Raw genomic sequence first — 13493 nt, 5'->3', positions numbered from 1 at the left:
ACCAGTTCAGTGTAGAACATTCATATTCTAGTACAATATTCAGATAAGGTCATCAAGCCTTGCATAAAACTTGAAGATATGGGGAAGAACCCTTAAAATATCAGAAATTCTGAATCGTAGAGAAGAATCACGATTCAGAATCCTCACGGATCTCCTTTTGAATAGTCTTTTCACAATTATACGAAGATCCAACTGTCGGATTCTCATGGGGAATAAGAAAAATTATAAAAATGCCTTGGTTGAAAAAAAAAAAAAAAAAAAGGAACCCGTATGGGTAATGAGAAATGGGTTTTTGGGAAGGATTTTTAGTTAACGGGTTCCAATGGATTTAGCCCGCAAAACCCGATAATTTGCGGGTTTTTTGAGTGCGGGCTTTTTTTAGCCCGGATTAATAAACGGGCGGGTATGTGCGGGTTTTTAGCTTGCGGGTATAGTGCGGGTTTGCGGGTTACGGGTTTAAATGCCAGGCCTAATCAGAATGATCAATTTATTCACATGCAAGTCATTTCGCTTCCAGTACTGCGGCATAAATTATGCCTTCTTACTTCATGCCATCAGTTTCTTCACAATTTATTAATGACGATTGTAATCTTTTTCTTCTGGCCAGTGCCCCTGTCCTCAGCTGAGACAGTCGGGATACCATTTGCATCAATATCAAAGCGAAGTTCGAAAGGAAACTACACCTGCAGGTGCTGGAGCAATGCCATCCATACAGAATTTACCCAAAAAGTTATTATCTAAGGTTGTTGAACTCTCGACCTCATAAATTGAGAATGGAATTGAAACCTGGTTGTCAATGGAAGTTTCGAAAATAATTCCTTTCTTTTTGGCAGGGATTCTGGTGTTTCTTGGAAGCACAATCGACATAAAATGTGGGTCACCAAAATCATTAGTCTCCACTCCAAGTGATAGAGGGATGACATCCAAGAGAGCAAAACCTTGAAGCTTCTCATTTCCATTCCCACTCAAGACTGCAGCTTGAACTGCAGCACCATATGCTATTGCCTCATCAGGATTAATTTCCTTGCAAAGCTCCTTCCCCTTGAACAAATCCTGTAGTAACTGCTGCACTTTTGGAATTCTAGAAGATCCACCAGCAAGAACAACATCGTTGACACTGTTTACATCCATCTTAGCATCTCTCAAACACTTCTCGACAGGCTTCATACATTTATTGAAGAAATCAATATTGAGTTGTTCAAATTTAGCACGGGTAATAGTTGCATAGAAATCATTCTCTTTATCCAAACAGTCAATTTTAATGTCTGCTGTAGTTGTAGATGAAAGCCTTCTCTTTGCCTTCTCACATTCATTTCTTAACCTCCTAAGAGCTCTAGCATTTCCAATAAGGTCCACTTTATGCTTCCTCTTGAATTGCTCAACACAATATTCTGTTATCAAAATCTTCACCTCCAAGATGAGTCTCTCGTGCCGTGGCTTTAACTTCAAAAACACCATCACATATACTCAGTAGTGACACATCTAAAGTACTGCCACCTAAATCAAATATCAGCACATTTTTCTTCCTATACCCACCAGCCTTCTTGTCAATGCCATATGCAATAGCTGCAGCGGTTGGTTCATCACTGATGATGCGCATCACATATAGGCCTGCAGTGGCACCTGCATCTTTTGTAGCCTGACGTTGAGAGTTAGTGAAGTAAGCAGGGACAGTGATAACTGCATTCATCACGGTTGATCCAAGGTAGGCTTCAGCAGTCTTCCGCATCTTTGTGAGAACCATGGATGAGATTTCTTCAGCAGCACACATCTTTTCTTGTCCCTGGTGGGTAACCACAATCATCGGCTTATCATCAGGACCTTTAATGACCTTGAATGGCCAGAGTTTCAAATCACTTTGAACAGTGGCGTCACTGAATTTCCTGCCAATTAACCTCTTTGCATCTGTGAATTGACAAATTGATGAAATTTTAGATTCTATCATGAAAAGAATTCTGTAAATATCCCACTTTTACTAAACTATACTCTATCAAAAATATGTCAACTAAATATAGTTAGCTACAGTTGAGTACGCGTACCACTTAACAAATAGGGAAACTTTGATGAACCAAAGATGATACTTAAGACATAAAACTTTCGACCTCTTAAGAACTCAAACTTTGTTTAACAGAAAATAAGAAAGCTTTCATTTATTATACTACAGTTGATCAAACCCCTAACTTATCATAATCCTAATCCATTTCCATATCCAGCAAGCTCAAACTTAATTAGGCACACATTCTGTAGCTATATTTGTAGCAGTCAACAAATTAAAAAGACTAACATTCACAGAGCAACAATTGCACAATGAAAACATTTGAAATAAAATTGATGGTCTGAGAAAATTAATAATCCTACCAAAGATTGAGTAGGTAGGGTTTCTCAGAATTTGGTTAAATGCTGCATCGCCTACTAAGCTCTCAGTATCAGTGAATGCAACATAAGATGGGGTATTCCTATTGCCCTGATCATTTACTATGATTTCCACATGACCCTGTTCGTGCTCCCACACAGCAACATACGAATATGTTGTCCCCAGATCAATCCCAATTGCACAGCCTCTTGCTTCTGCCATTCTCAGATCAAGAACTTGAAGAAGTGAGCAATATACTGAATGAAGTGGAAAGTTAAACTATTGATGTGATCAACATTTGTGGAAGAAATAAAAAGTGCCTGCGCACCAAGTCGATGAGGGAACAAGTCCAAGTCAATCTGTAGAACTGGTCCAAAACTTTTGGTCCAGTTTTTGGGGAAAAATCATTTGTTTATGCTATGAATTAGATGAGTTTGTACAATTCCATTTTATTGTTTTAGGACATAGAAATGAGTCATAACAACTGTTCTGAACATGCACCAATCTCCCAACCTAGCTGTGAACAAAATTTACATACGAAAAATGTATACTTTACGTTATAAACAAACTGCAGAAGAAAGTGACTTACACTCAGAACTTTACTAACTTGTAGTATTATTAGTACCCTAAACTTAATTTCATGCTTATTAATTTTGCTATATTAGTTTCCTTTACCTTCTGCACCATTTTAAACTATATTCGACAAACATAAAATCATGTGAACCAATATAAATCACTCTTATATTGTCTCCAAACAAACAACTTGACAATTGAATTCCAACCTGGTGAGATTACAGAACCCAACATGATTTCTTGCAAAACTTGGTACTCTTTTAGCAAAACATGCAAGAAAAATAACCTAAAAAGTCTGTAAGCAAAACAACCGGCCAACAAAAACAAGTACCCAATGACTGCCTAACTTCCCCCTAACATGGAAAAATTACAACAATTTTCAGTGTAAAGATCACAACGATTTTATCATATATGTCATTTCAGCCTTAGTTTGCCATAAACGATCATTTCTTACCTCATCTTCTCAATTCTCATGGCTTCTCCGTCACCGTTTTGTGGATTGTAATCCCTTTCCTTTGGCCAGTGGACATGTCCTCCGCAAAGACAGTGAAGATACCCTTTACACTTACAACTCTTAGCACTTATCAAATACAATCATATCAAATATTACAAAACTCAGAAATCTGAATGTGACTTATCAGATATTGAGCTTATTGTCATGTGACTTGACAATTTGAAAGACACAATTGTTCAGTATCTCACTTAAAATTCTCTTAAAATAACCCAGGGCGCGCGTTTCCATCTTCAGTCTCACCTTATAAAAGGGCAACATGTATATATATATATATATATATATATATATAGCTAATCAAAAAGCATTTTGCAGCAATAAATTTAAGAAATAAAGAAATGAGCTTTACCAAAAATGGAGTTTTCTGGGTTTCTAATGAGCTGGATAATGGCTGCATCACTAACCAACCTCTCTGTTTTGAGTGAAGGCAACACAAGATGGAGTTGTCATGTTGCCCTGTTCGTTCAGTATGACTTCTACATTGTCATTAGCTCGCTGCTACATGCACGAGTAGGCTCAATCCCAATTGCATATTCTTCTTTTCCCTGCATTTATGGCTCAAAAACTCAGAATCAATGAAGGAAAGAAGGGTTCCTGAAGAAGATGAAGTTGAAAACGGTGAGGGAGAGTAAGGCAGTAATAATTATGAGTAAGAGTGAGGCAGTTTGATGAAGAGGGAAATCAAATAAAAGAGAGATGAGTGCTTTGGCAAGACCAATAGAGAAAGAAAATCAGGAAAAGAGAGATTTTTTGCAACGTTTTATACGCAAAGCCAGAGCCTTCTGACGCTGATGTGTTTTAGACCCGTTTGTAGTGGGATAGTAGTTGTCTGGCTCTGTTTTTTTTTTTTTTTTTTTGAATTTAATGTTTAGCATCTGAAATCTAATATGAACTTGTTAGTGATGATCTTGTAGTGAGCTTGGAGAAACTCTTCAACCAAGGTCCCAGAAAATCTCGGTGGTCCAACCGATCAATCAAAGGGCGAAACATGGACAAAATAACAAAACCATCGTAAATTAGTTCTCTTGTTAATGGATTGGCTGATTTTTGAACCCCTTAGAGAGCTGTACAAGAGAACTGGACTTAATTTGTTCTTCTGTTCATATTTACATGGCGAAAATGATCGGCCAAAGTTAGCTTAGCACTGAACAACTCTAGAATTCGATTAGCATCAGCTACAAACTATAGAGACATCTATAGCTTGCAAGCACTTCAGTTCTATACACCAGACAACGCACGATATATTTTGAACCTTACAACACAATTGAACCTATCACCTGGTTGTTCTGTTTCTAACGTTGTAAATCATATTTCTGTAAAAGTGCATACCGTTACAGAAAGTGAGAAAACACATCAATCTCTTTTGCACTTCATATTATGCTTTCATGTTTTACTGCATGTAGTTCCGTTTTAACTTTCCAAAGATTTCAAATTAGATTGATCAACAATTCAAGTCAAACACTGTCAAACCATGTGGGGGCAATATAAACCAATCTTCTAGCATCTCAAGATAACCACCTCTGAATAACAATAATTAACCAAAGAGGAGCAAGAATAATATAGGGACTGCAACCAACTCACAAAACAGAAACCAGCTAGAACAGAAGTCCAACCGTGTTATCTACTTCAAAAATATTTCATAAAACATGTCTAGTGCATTGATTTGTGGTTTATAGAACTGAAATGCTTGCAAGCTATAGTGATCAGGCAAGAAAAATCTCAGAGAAAATAATAAGTCTCTGAGTGAAAGAACAGCAAGTCACAATGATGCATGACCCACCAGCAAAAGGATGGCCATCCACCTCACTCCCCCAAAACTAAATATGATCAACAGTTTGGGCATATCGGACAGTTATCCAAAACCGTCGAGCCAAAGGCATCACCGGTAAAATATCAAAAACAAAAAGGCCATCAACGGTCTCAATTTATATCTTCTTGCTTGCTCAGTTCCAGTTCCTTCACGATTTAGGGTTTTACCTTGCATGTTTCACCCTTCCATCAAGTGTTCTCTTGCTTGTCTCGGTTGCTTTACATTTGATCTTGCTTGTCACATTTTCTTCTTGGTTTATCTTGCTTAGCTCCCTTCTATCAAGTTTTCTCTTGCTTTTCTTGAATTCTTCTTGTTTTATCTTGTTTGTAGAGATGATTGTACACCCTTGCTTCTCACCAGTGAACTTATTCTCAGCAGAAATGCACAGAATGCCGTCAGCATCAATGTCAAAGCAAATATAATATCCAGCGACACCCTTGGGAGCTGGAGGAATGTTACAGATGACAAAGTCAGCCAAGAAATTGTTTTCTAATGTTGTTGGACTCTCCCCCTCAAAAATGGGTGTGGAAATGGCAGTTTGGTAGTCGTACAAAGTAGTAATACTCCTTTTCATTGTGGTGGGAATTCTAGTGTTTCTTGGGATCACAACATACATGACGTTGCAGCCTTGAGTCTCAACTCCAAGTGAGAGTGGGGTGACATCCAAGAGAGCAAAGCCTTGAAGCATCCCATTTTCATTCCCACTCAAGGCTGCAGCTTGAATAGCAGCACCATATGCCACTGCCTCATCAGGATTAACGCTTTTGCACAACTGCTTCCCCTTGAACAGATCCTGTAATAGCTGCTGCACCTTGGGAATTCTAGATGAACCACCAGCAAGGACAACATCATGGACGCTGCTGATATCCATCTTAGCATCCTTCAAACACTTAACCACAGGCTCTATGCACTTGATGAAGAAACCCTTGTTGAGTTCTTCGAATTTGGCACGGGTAAAACTTACAAAAAAATCGGTACCCTGATGCAAACATTCAATTTCAATATCAGTCACAGTGGCATATGAAAGCCTCCTCTTTGCCTTCTCGCAGGCATGTCTTAACCTCCTAAGAGCCTTGGAGTTTCCACTAAGATCCACGTTATGCTTCCTCTTGAATTCCTCAACACAGAAGTTGACCATTTTGCTATCAAAGTCTCCACCCCCAAGGTGAGTGTCTCCAACAGTTGCCTTCACTTCAAAGACACCAGAAGTATTTATGCTAAGCAGAGACACATCTAAAGTGCCATCACCCAAGTCAAAAATCATCACATTTCTGTTGTTATACCAACCAGCCTTCTTGTCAAGCCCATAAGCGATGGCTGCAGCAGTTGGTTCGTTGATCATATGAATCACATTGAGTCCGGCAGTGGCAGAAGCATGTTTTGTAGCTTCACGCTGTGAGTTGTTGAAGTAGGCAGGGACAGTTACTACTGCATTCTTCACAGTTTTGCCAATGTAGGCTTCAGCAGTCTCACGCATCTTTCCCAATACCATGGATGAAATGTCTTCAGCAGTATACTGTTTCTCTTGACCCATGTGGTGGACCACAATCATGGGTTTGTCGCTTGAACCTTCAATGACCTTGAATGGCCAAAGCTTCATATCATTTTGAACACAGGTGTCACTAAATCTTCTACCAATCAACCTCTTCGCATCTGCAAATTAATGTCAAAGCTAAAAACACAGTGCAACGAGGAAACCAATTCCATTGAGGAAAACCAAGAAGAAAAAGGTCATATGACACTTTTTTCCTTATTATGTAAGTTCTACTGTTAAACTTAATTGGGCCTACTACCTCCAATTGTTTAAGATAACCAAGTTTCAATCTAAACCTGCAGAGGTGTAGTAGTAATTGTCCCAATAGATCAATGACCTTTTTTTTCCCTAAATCACAAGAGTACTGTATCAAATTTATTGTGGGTAAAATCCAAGTAAAATCGAAGATCAAGGACTTGCTCTAACTAATAAGTGAAAGATTTGTAGTTCGCAGCCAGCCAATAGTATATATTTTCCACCATTTACACTCCTATCTGATCCATGCTTGTTCTTAGCCGACAATCCTACACACCCTAAACCAAACTCAAAAACTTGCACAAATAAGGTTCATCTCCGAACCAAATACAAGCCGGCCAAATTATTAAACAAACCAAATACCTAAAATCTTAGCTCAGTTTTGAGAAACAAAACAGTTTATATATAAGTGTAGACAGGGAAAAGATGAACCTACCAAAGACGGTGTTGGTGGGGTTTCTGGCCACCTGGTTAATAGCTCCATCGCCGACCAAGCTCTCGGAATCGGTGAAGGCAACGTAAGACGGAGTCGTCCTGTTTCCCTGTTCGTTGGGTATGATCTCAACACGACCGTGCTGCCACACTGCAACACACGAGTACGTGGTTCCCAGGTCGATCCCTATTGCATGTTCTTCTTTTCCCTCCATTTTTGGCTCAAAAACTCAGTGATGGGTTTCTTGAAGTCCTTGAAAAAACAGAATGAGGGCTTCTTCGTGAAGAAGACAGAGTTGAAAACAGTGAAGAGGTAAGAGAAAAGCAAGCTTCTTGGGGAAGATAGAAGTGAAAAGAGTCGACTGAGATGGTTTGAGCACAGAAAGTGAATTATTAGAACGAGAAGATCAGAAAAGATGGGTTTTTTTTTTTTTGCAAGTTTTTATACGCAAAGCCAGAGGCTTTCTGAGGTTGATGGGATTTTGTAACGATGTAGCAGCCGTGGCTGCCACATGATCTTAATTGCTAATCCGCTTTTTGAAATTTGAAGTTGGAAAAACCCTAAATATACTGAACCATCCAACTAGAAGTCTAGAACCCATTTCCTTTTCGTTCCTAGCTTAGAGTTTACAACTTCGTTAGGAATGAAAGTAATCGGGGAGTACTATTCATTAGAGAATGTCGTGGGCCATGACGATTGGATCACAACTGGTGAACCTATGAACCGTACACAAGAGTTCTTCTATTATTTCGATCAGGTTGAAAAATGGAACTTTTTTGAATTTCTTTTCCAAAGTTAGTAAAATAGGGAATCATATAAATAAAAAATTAGTTTAATATTATTGAGTGCTATCATTTGGAATATGTTGTAAAAATAATGCGTAATCTATGATAAAATTATGGCACTAAAAATTTGAAAAACAAAGTAGCTTTGACATAATTTGACTTTGTGACATGTTAAACACTTAAACCTTGTCAACATTCATTTCTATTAATTTCTTTCGTGTCATAATCTTACCATGAAGGAGCATGATTTTTAGAACATGTTCATGTTTGTACCTATTTTTGAAAAATCGGCTCGTAAGTCCTTAGCCCATAGATGAGGAAAATATGGTGCATTTATTGTTGGTATCTCAATAAAATTTTATTGTTATGAGATATTAATTTTCAGAGAAGAAGTTGGAAGGGAAAGAAATAATTGTGATAATTATTTGTTAAAATAATTAATGCCAGGATATAATTGAACTTGAAGGCATGCATTAGAGACAATATTGCATAATTAAGAGCAAATCAATTATAATGGTACCGCAAGAAGAAAGTAATTCTGGTGCGATCAAGGAGAATAAAGCCGCAAATAGCAAGAAACTATGGGCCATTTTTTTGTCATTAAGACTGAAATTCAATTGTATTTACTTTCCTAAACCTTATGTTTATACACTCGGACTCATTGTAGAAGGTTCTCAACTAACACAACTCAACTTCAATACATCAAATGGTATTGTATTCTTACTTTATTTCTTTATCATCTTAATCACTTTCTTTATCAAAAAAAAATAAAAAAGAAGCAACATTGGTGAAAACACTGCAAGTCCTTGCAAAAAGGTTCCTACCTCGGCCCACAATCACTTAGAAGAAGTCTATCAGGGCAAAATTAATCAAAACCTCTCTTGGCCAATCAGCCGCGAGTTAATTATACTAAAGTCGACCGCCGAACCCCCAAATTTTTATTATCCTAACCCATTTGCCTATCCAGCAAGCTCAAACTTAGGCACACATTCTGTAGCTATACATCAGATCAAAGAGAAAGCAGTCAAAACTCGAAACTTTAAAAAGATATCCACAGAACAACAATTGAACAAATGAGAAAATTGAAATAAAATTGGTGGTCTGAGAAGAAAATAGTCCTACCAAAGACTGAGTTGGTAGGGTTCCTCAAGATTTGGTTAAATGCTGCATCACCAATTAAGCACTCAGTGTCGGTGAAAAAACCTAAATTTTGATGCCTATCGGATCTCAATATCATGGTCCAGAATCTTCCCAGATGGTACTGGGAAAGTGAAGAACTCGATGACATTCAATGAGCCTAGAGTGGTGGTTGCTCTTGGCTATGACAATGGAATGAATCCTCCGGCATGGTGCTCCAAAGCTTATGGAAATTGCACAGCTGGGAATTCACGAACTGAGCCTTACATTGCTGCTCATCATTTGATTTTGTCACATGCAGCTACTGTTCAGAGATACCGTGAAAAGTATCAGAAAACACAAAAAGTAAGGATTGGTATTCTCTTGGAAGTCAACTAGTATGAGCCTCTTACCAGATCAAGGCTAACATATATGCAGTTCAAAGCTCAAAGGGCAAGAGACTTTCATGTTGGATGGATCATTCTTCCGATTATATACAAAGACAAACACAAGGTCATATATTCAAGATTGCAGGAAACAGAAACAATTTTCGAATACCCCAATATCAATCTCTAAAGCAAAACGTAACTATTTCAACAGCCGAATACTTAACAGATTAAGTACAAATTTGCAGGCATTGAGAAGACAAAGTTGGGGTGCAGAATAGTTTCCTGCAGAATGCAACCTAAAAATTAGACATACAATAGAAACTACACATTAGCGCATCAAGCCAAGGTTATGAAACCATTTTGTTGCTGGAAAATATAGTATAACCAAAAACAAAACAAAAACAAAAAATATCAACCAAAGTTGTTTAGTATTCCAGTTATTGAAGCCAGGTTAAGAATGATATTCCAAACTGGGAATTACTTTCACATAACGTGTAAAATAATGAAAATGAAATCTCGGCTAAACTCACTTCACACTCACTTGAGCTAACAACCACATAAAATTCATAATGATCAACTGCACAAGCTTATATCTTTCAACAGATCTGAAACCCAAAACTGTTCCTTGTTCACACAAACCAAAAACCCAAATTGTTAAGATTAAAAACTGATCATAATCATTCTCAAAAAAAAAAAAAGAGCAAAAAAACTGATCATAATATCCCAGTATGATTTTATTACCACATCTGATTTGTTCAAAACAATTTAAGATCAGTTAAGAAAATGAACCACAAAAAAAAAAAAAAAAACAAGGAAACAAAAAAGAAGAGAAAAATGAGCAGTAGCTATAGAAGTGATACAAGATCAAGCTATAACTGTAATGGAATCAATTCAATGAAAATCACACTTTTCATATTTTTGTTCTCTCTCAATTCTCTTTTATTCATCACAATGAACCACACATACAGTTCATCAAAGTATTGAATAGTGGGGTTCCTTTCTAGAATAAAAGTCTGGCAAAAGTTCATCAAAGCATTGAATCAGTCCATAGATTGTTAAACATCACAATATCTAACTTCTCTTATTTCAGGTTTAATATGAATGAGCTAGAACCAGAAAGTACAAAACCTGAAGCAATGAGCTGGTTCTAGAAAGTACAAAACCTGAAGCAATGAGAAACCTTGCTAGAGGGGGAACTTGCTGCCTTGTCTTCTTACATGTTATTTCTGAAGACCCCCAGGGCTCAATCGATCGTTTAGTACTGCTTTGAGTTACTTTGATTCCTTTACCAGCAAACAGAAGCAAAGTTCAATCAATCAATTTCACCAAAAGAAAAATCAATTAAATAACATCAAGAACTATTCATATAATTTAGATTTAATCACAGATTCAAACTCTCTTCTAGCGTGGGTGATATACAACATAAACTTCTATACATCAAACCCAACCCTTGATTTCTAATGATAAACCAGAAATGTTCAAAACATCTCTTTCATATCTCTTCTTAGTTTTCACTTTCATAAAAGAAAGCAAAGTTTTGATAATATATTGATAACAATATAGACATGAACTCACTTCTAAAGCAAACCCAACATTACACTCACACAGCTCAAGCATTCATCTTTTCATTCTCAATTGGAACATGCAAGCCATTTTCGCAACCAAATCAGTATCCAACGTCTAGAACAAAGTTCCGAGGCAGCTAAGCTAATCAGCTACCTTGAATTTAAGCTGAGAACTCAAATTCACACCAGTAAATGCCCAGACCAGAGCAATTTCATAAGCAGAAACATAGACCCAGAAAGCTATTTCCTTGAAGCCAAAATATGAAAAAAAAAATGCTGAAGAATTAAATCCCAATTCCCCAACTTTCCATAAATATATTTACTTAATTCCGTAACTCCAATACCCAAAATCGTGATGTTGATTGACGAGTACAAAAGAAAGAGAAGCCAGAGGGTTAAGGAGAGAGGTGATGCTAGTCAGAGAGAGAGAGAGAGTGCGTCTCTGAAGAGGAGCAGCGTCTGCGTGAGGACTGAAGAGACTGGTAATTCCTTCATGCCGTCTGCGTAATTCCTTCAAGAAATGGAGGGTAGAGACTGGTATTATCGAAATTTCATTAATCTACCGTCACTAATGATCTCCCGACTTCTGGCTTTTAAAAGGAGGGGTGAGGCCGCTTCTGCTTTTCAACGGAAGCCGCAGCAGCTTCTGGAAAAAGCCGGCTAGAAGTTGGGTTACCAAACGCTATTGCAATATCTGCTTATAAGCGGGGGCGCTAAAAAGCCCCCTCATAATTGTACCGATGTGATACCTAAATTCATATTTTGATATTTACGTGATGCCTCCGTCCAAATTCCTTCAATGCTCTGTTAAAAAGCTAATGTGTCAAGCATGTGCCACGCATGTGATATTTTTATTAAAGGTAAAATTGTTTTCTCTAATAATTAATTAATGTTCAAGTAAATCCAGAATATGTGTCTGGCCCAAACTCGAGGTTACTTGCTCTAGTTGAAAAGGGTTTATATTAGAGATATTCTTGGAGAATCTTAGGAGATATCCAATCAATGTACGATTATGTTTCCATGTTCAATTCTATCTCTATGTCTTGTAATCATCTATATAAAGAGGCCCCTATTATCAATGAAAGCACGACTCAATTCTCTCCCAATTCAGTTTTCCTAAAACACGTTATCAGCACGAAACCCTAACCCTGAAACCCTAAATTCGTAGCCTTCAAATCCCAGAGACCTCCGCCGCCCACCTTGAAGCTCTCAACTCCATGAATCCAGAACCGGAGGCCCCACCCTAAGAACCAGCCGGAAAATCACCGAACCGGCCACTAGAAGAAGCATAAAATCCCCTGTCCGGTTCGTACCTTTCCAATCCACCTTTGATCACCATATTTTGTCACCACCAGAGTATTGATTCTAGTTTTCGGGAACCGGAAAAATTCTTTCTAGAACCGGCCAAGAGACACCCGAACCGCCCACTAGAAGCAGCTGCATCTTGAACCGCCACCTGCTATTCCAGTTTATTCCTTCTCTGTTCCAAACGAGCCCAAGAAAAAAACAAAAGAACGAAGCCCGGCCCAGAAGAGGAGGAATAGGAAGCTTTCGGCCCAGAAAGAAAGGGACAGAAGCCCAGAGGCCTACTGACTCGCCTCGGCCCACTGAAGCATCTGCCACGTCAGCAACTGCAACTGACCCAGCGCCACGTCAGCACTGTCAACGCCGGTTGACCATCTCCGGTCAACTTTTTCCGGCCAGTTTTCCAGCGACTTTTCGACCAGTTTTCCTGCGACTTTTTCCTGCCAAATTTTCTAGCGACCTATTTCAAGGTATTTTTTTCTAAAATTTTCCGTTTTTTAGAGTTTTTACATTCAATTTCTCTTATTTTTCGGAGACTTGCAACCTCCCTTCTTCTACCCCCCCCCCCTTTCTTCTTCATAAGGGAGACCAAATTAAGCCAAACTGTGGGGGATCGTGCTCACTCCAAGCTTAGAGCTTGTAGAGTCCTCCAAAGTTAGAGTTTGTTGAGATAAAACGATCGACCGCAAACATCATTCACTACAAGAGAAAATGTCATCGGCGACAACCCAAAGTTGTCGTAAAAAGTCTAAATTTCTCGCTGAACTGAAAATGCAACAACTTTGGGTTGTCACAACCAGTTGTCGCCTTATGTGTTTTACTGATTGTCAAAAGCGATGGAATTACACGGTTGTCGCTTTTTCA

General features: G+C 38.2%; 1 protein-coding gene, 1 long non-coding RNA gene and 1 pseudogene across 2 annotated transcripts; all 3 read right to left on the bottom strand.

Annotated features, from left to right (window-relative positions):
- Positions 1-2575, bottom strand: LOC112182678 (annotated as a pseudogene).
- A 2524-nt stretch (positions 2576-5099) lies between these two features.
- LOC112182676 (heat shock cognate 70 kDa protein) lies at positions 5100-7866 on the bottom strand. Its single transcript, XM_040508967.1, has 2 exons — positions 7473-7866; positions 5100-6900 (listed from the first exon to the last, which is right to left on the bottom strand). The coding sequence occupies exons 1-2, from the start codon at positions 7681-7683 to the stop codon at positions 5411-5413; spliced, it is 1701 nt and encodes a 566-aa protein (XP_040364901.1). The 5' UTR covers positions 7684-7866; the 3' UTR covers positions 5100-5410.
- Positions 7867-9813: 1947 nt separating this feature from the next.
- LOC121050107 lies at positions 9814-11974 on the bottom strand. Its single transcript, XR_005801907.1, has 3 exons — positions 11479-11974; positions 10923-11042; positions 9814-9853 (listed from the first exon to the last, which is right to left on the bottom strand). It is a non-coding gene; the product is annotated as an uncharacterized LOC121050107 (long non-coding RNA).
- Between the last annotated feature and the right edge of the window lie 1519 nt (positions 11975-13493).

The sequence above is a fragment of the Rosa chinensis genome, chromosome 1 (genome assembly GCF_002994745.2).
Source record: "Rosa chinensis cultivar Old Blush chromosome 1, RchiOBHm-V2, whole genome shotgun sequence".
In the NCBI taxonomy this organism is placed as follows: domain Eukaryota; kingdom Viridiplantae; phylum Streptophyta; class Magnoliopsida; order Rosales; family Rosaceae; genus Rosa; species Rosa chinensis.
Note: the sequence above shows the minus strand (reverse complement) of the source record. Positions and strands in the feature narration are given on the sequence as shown.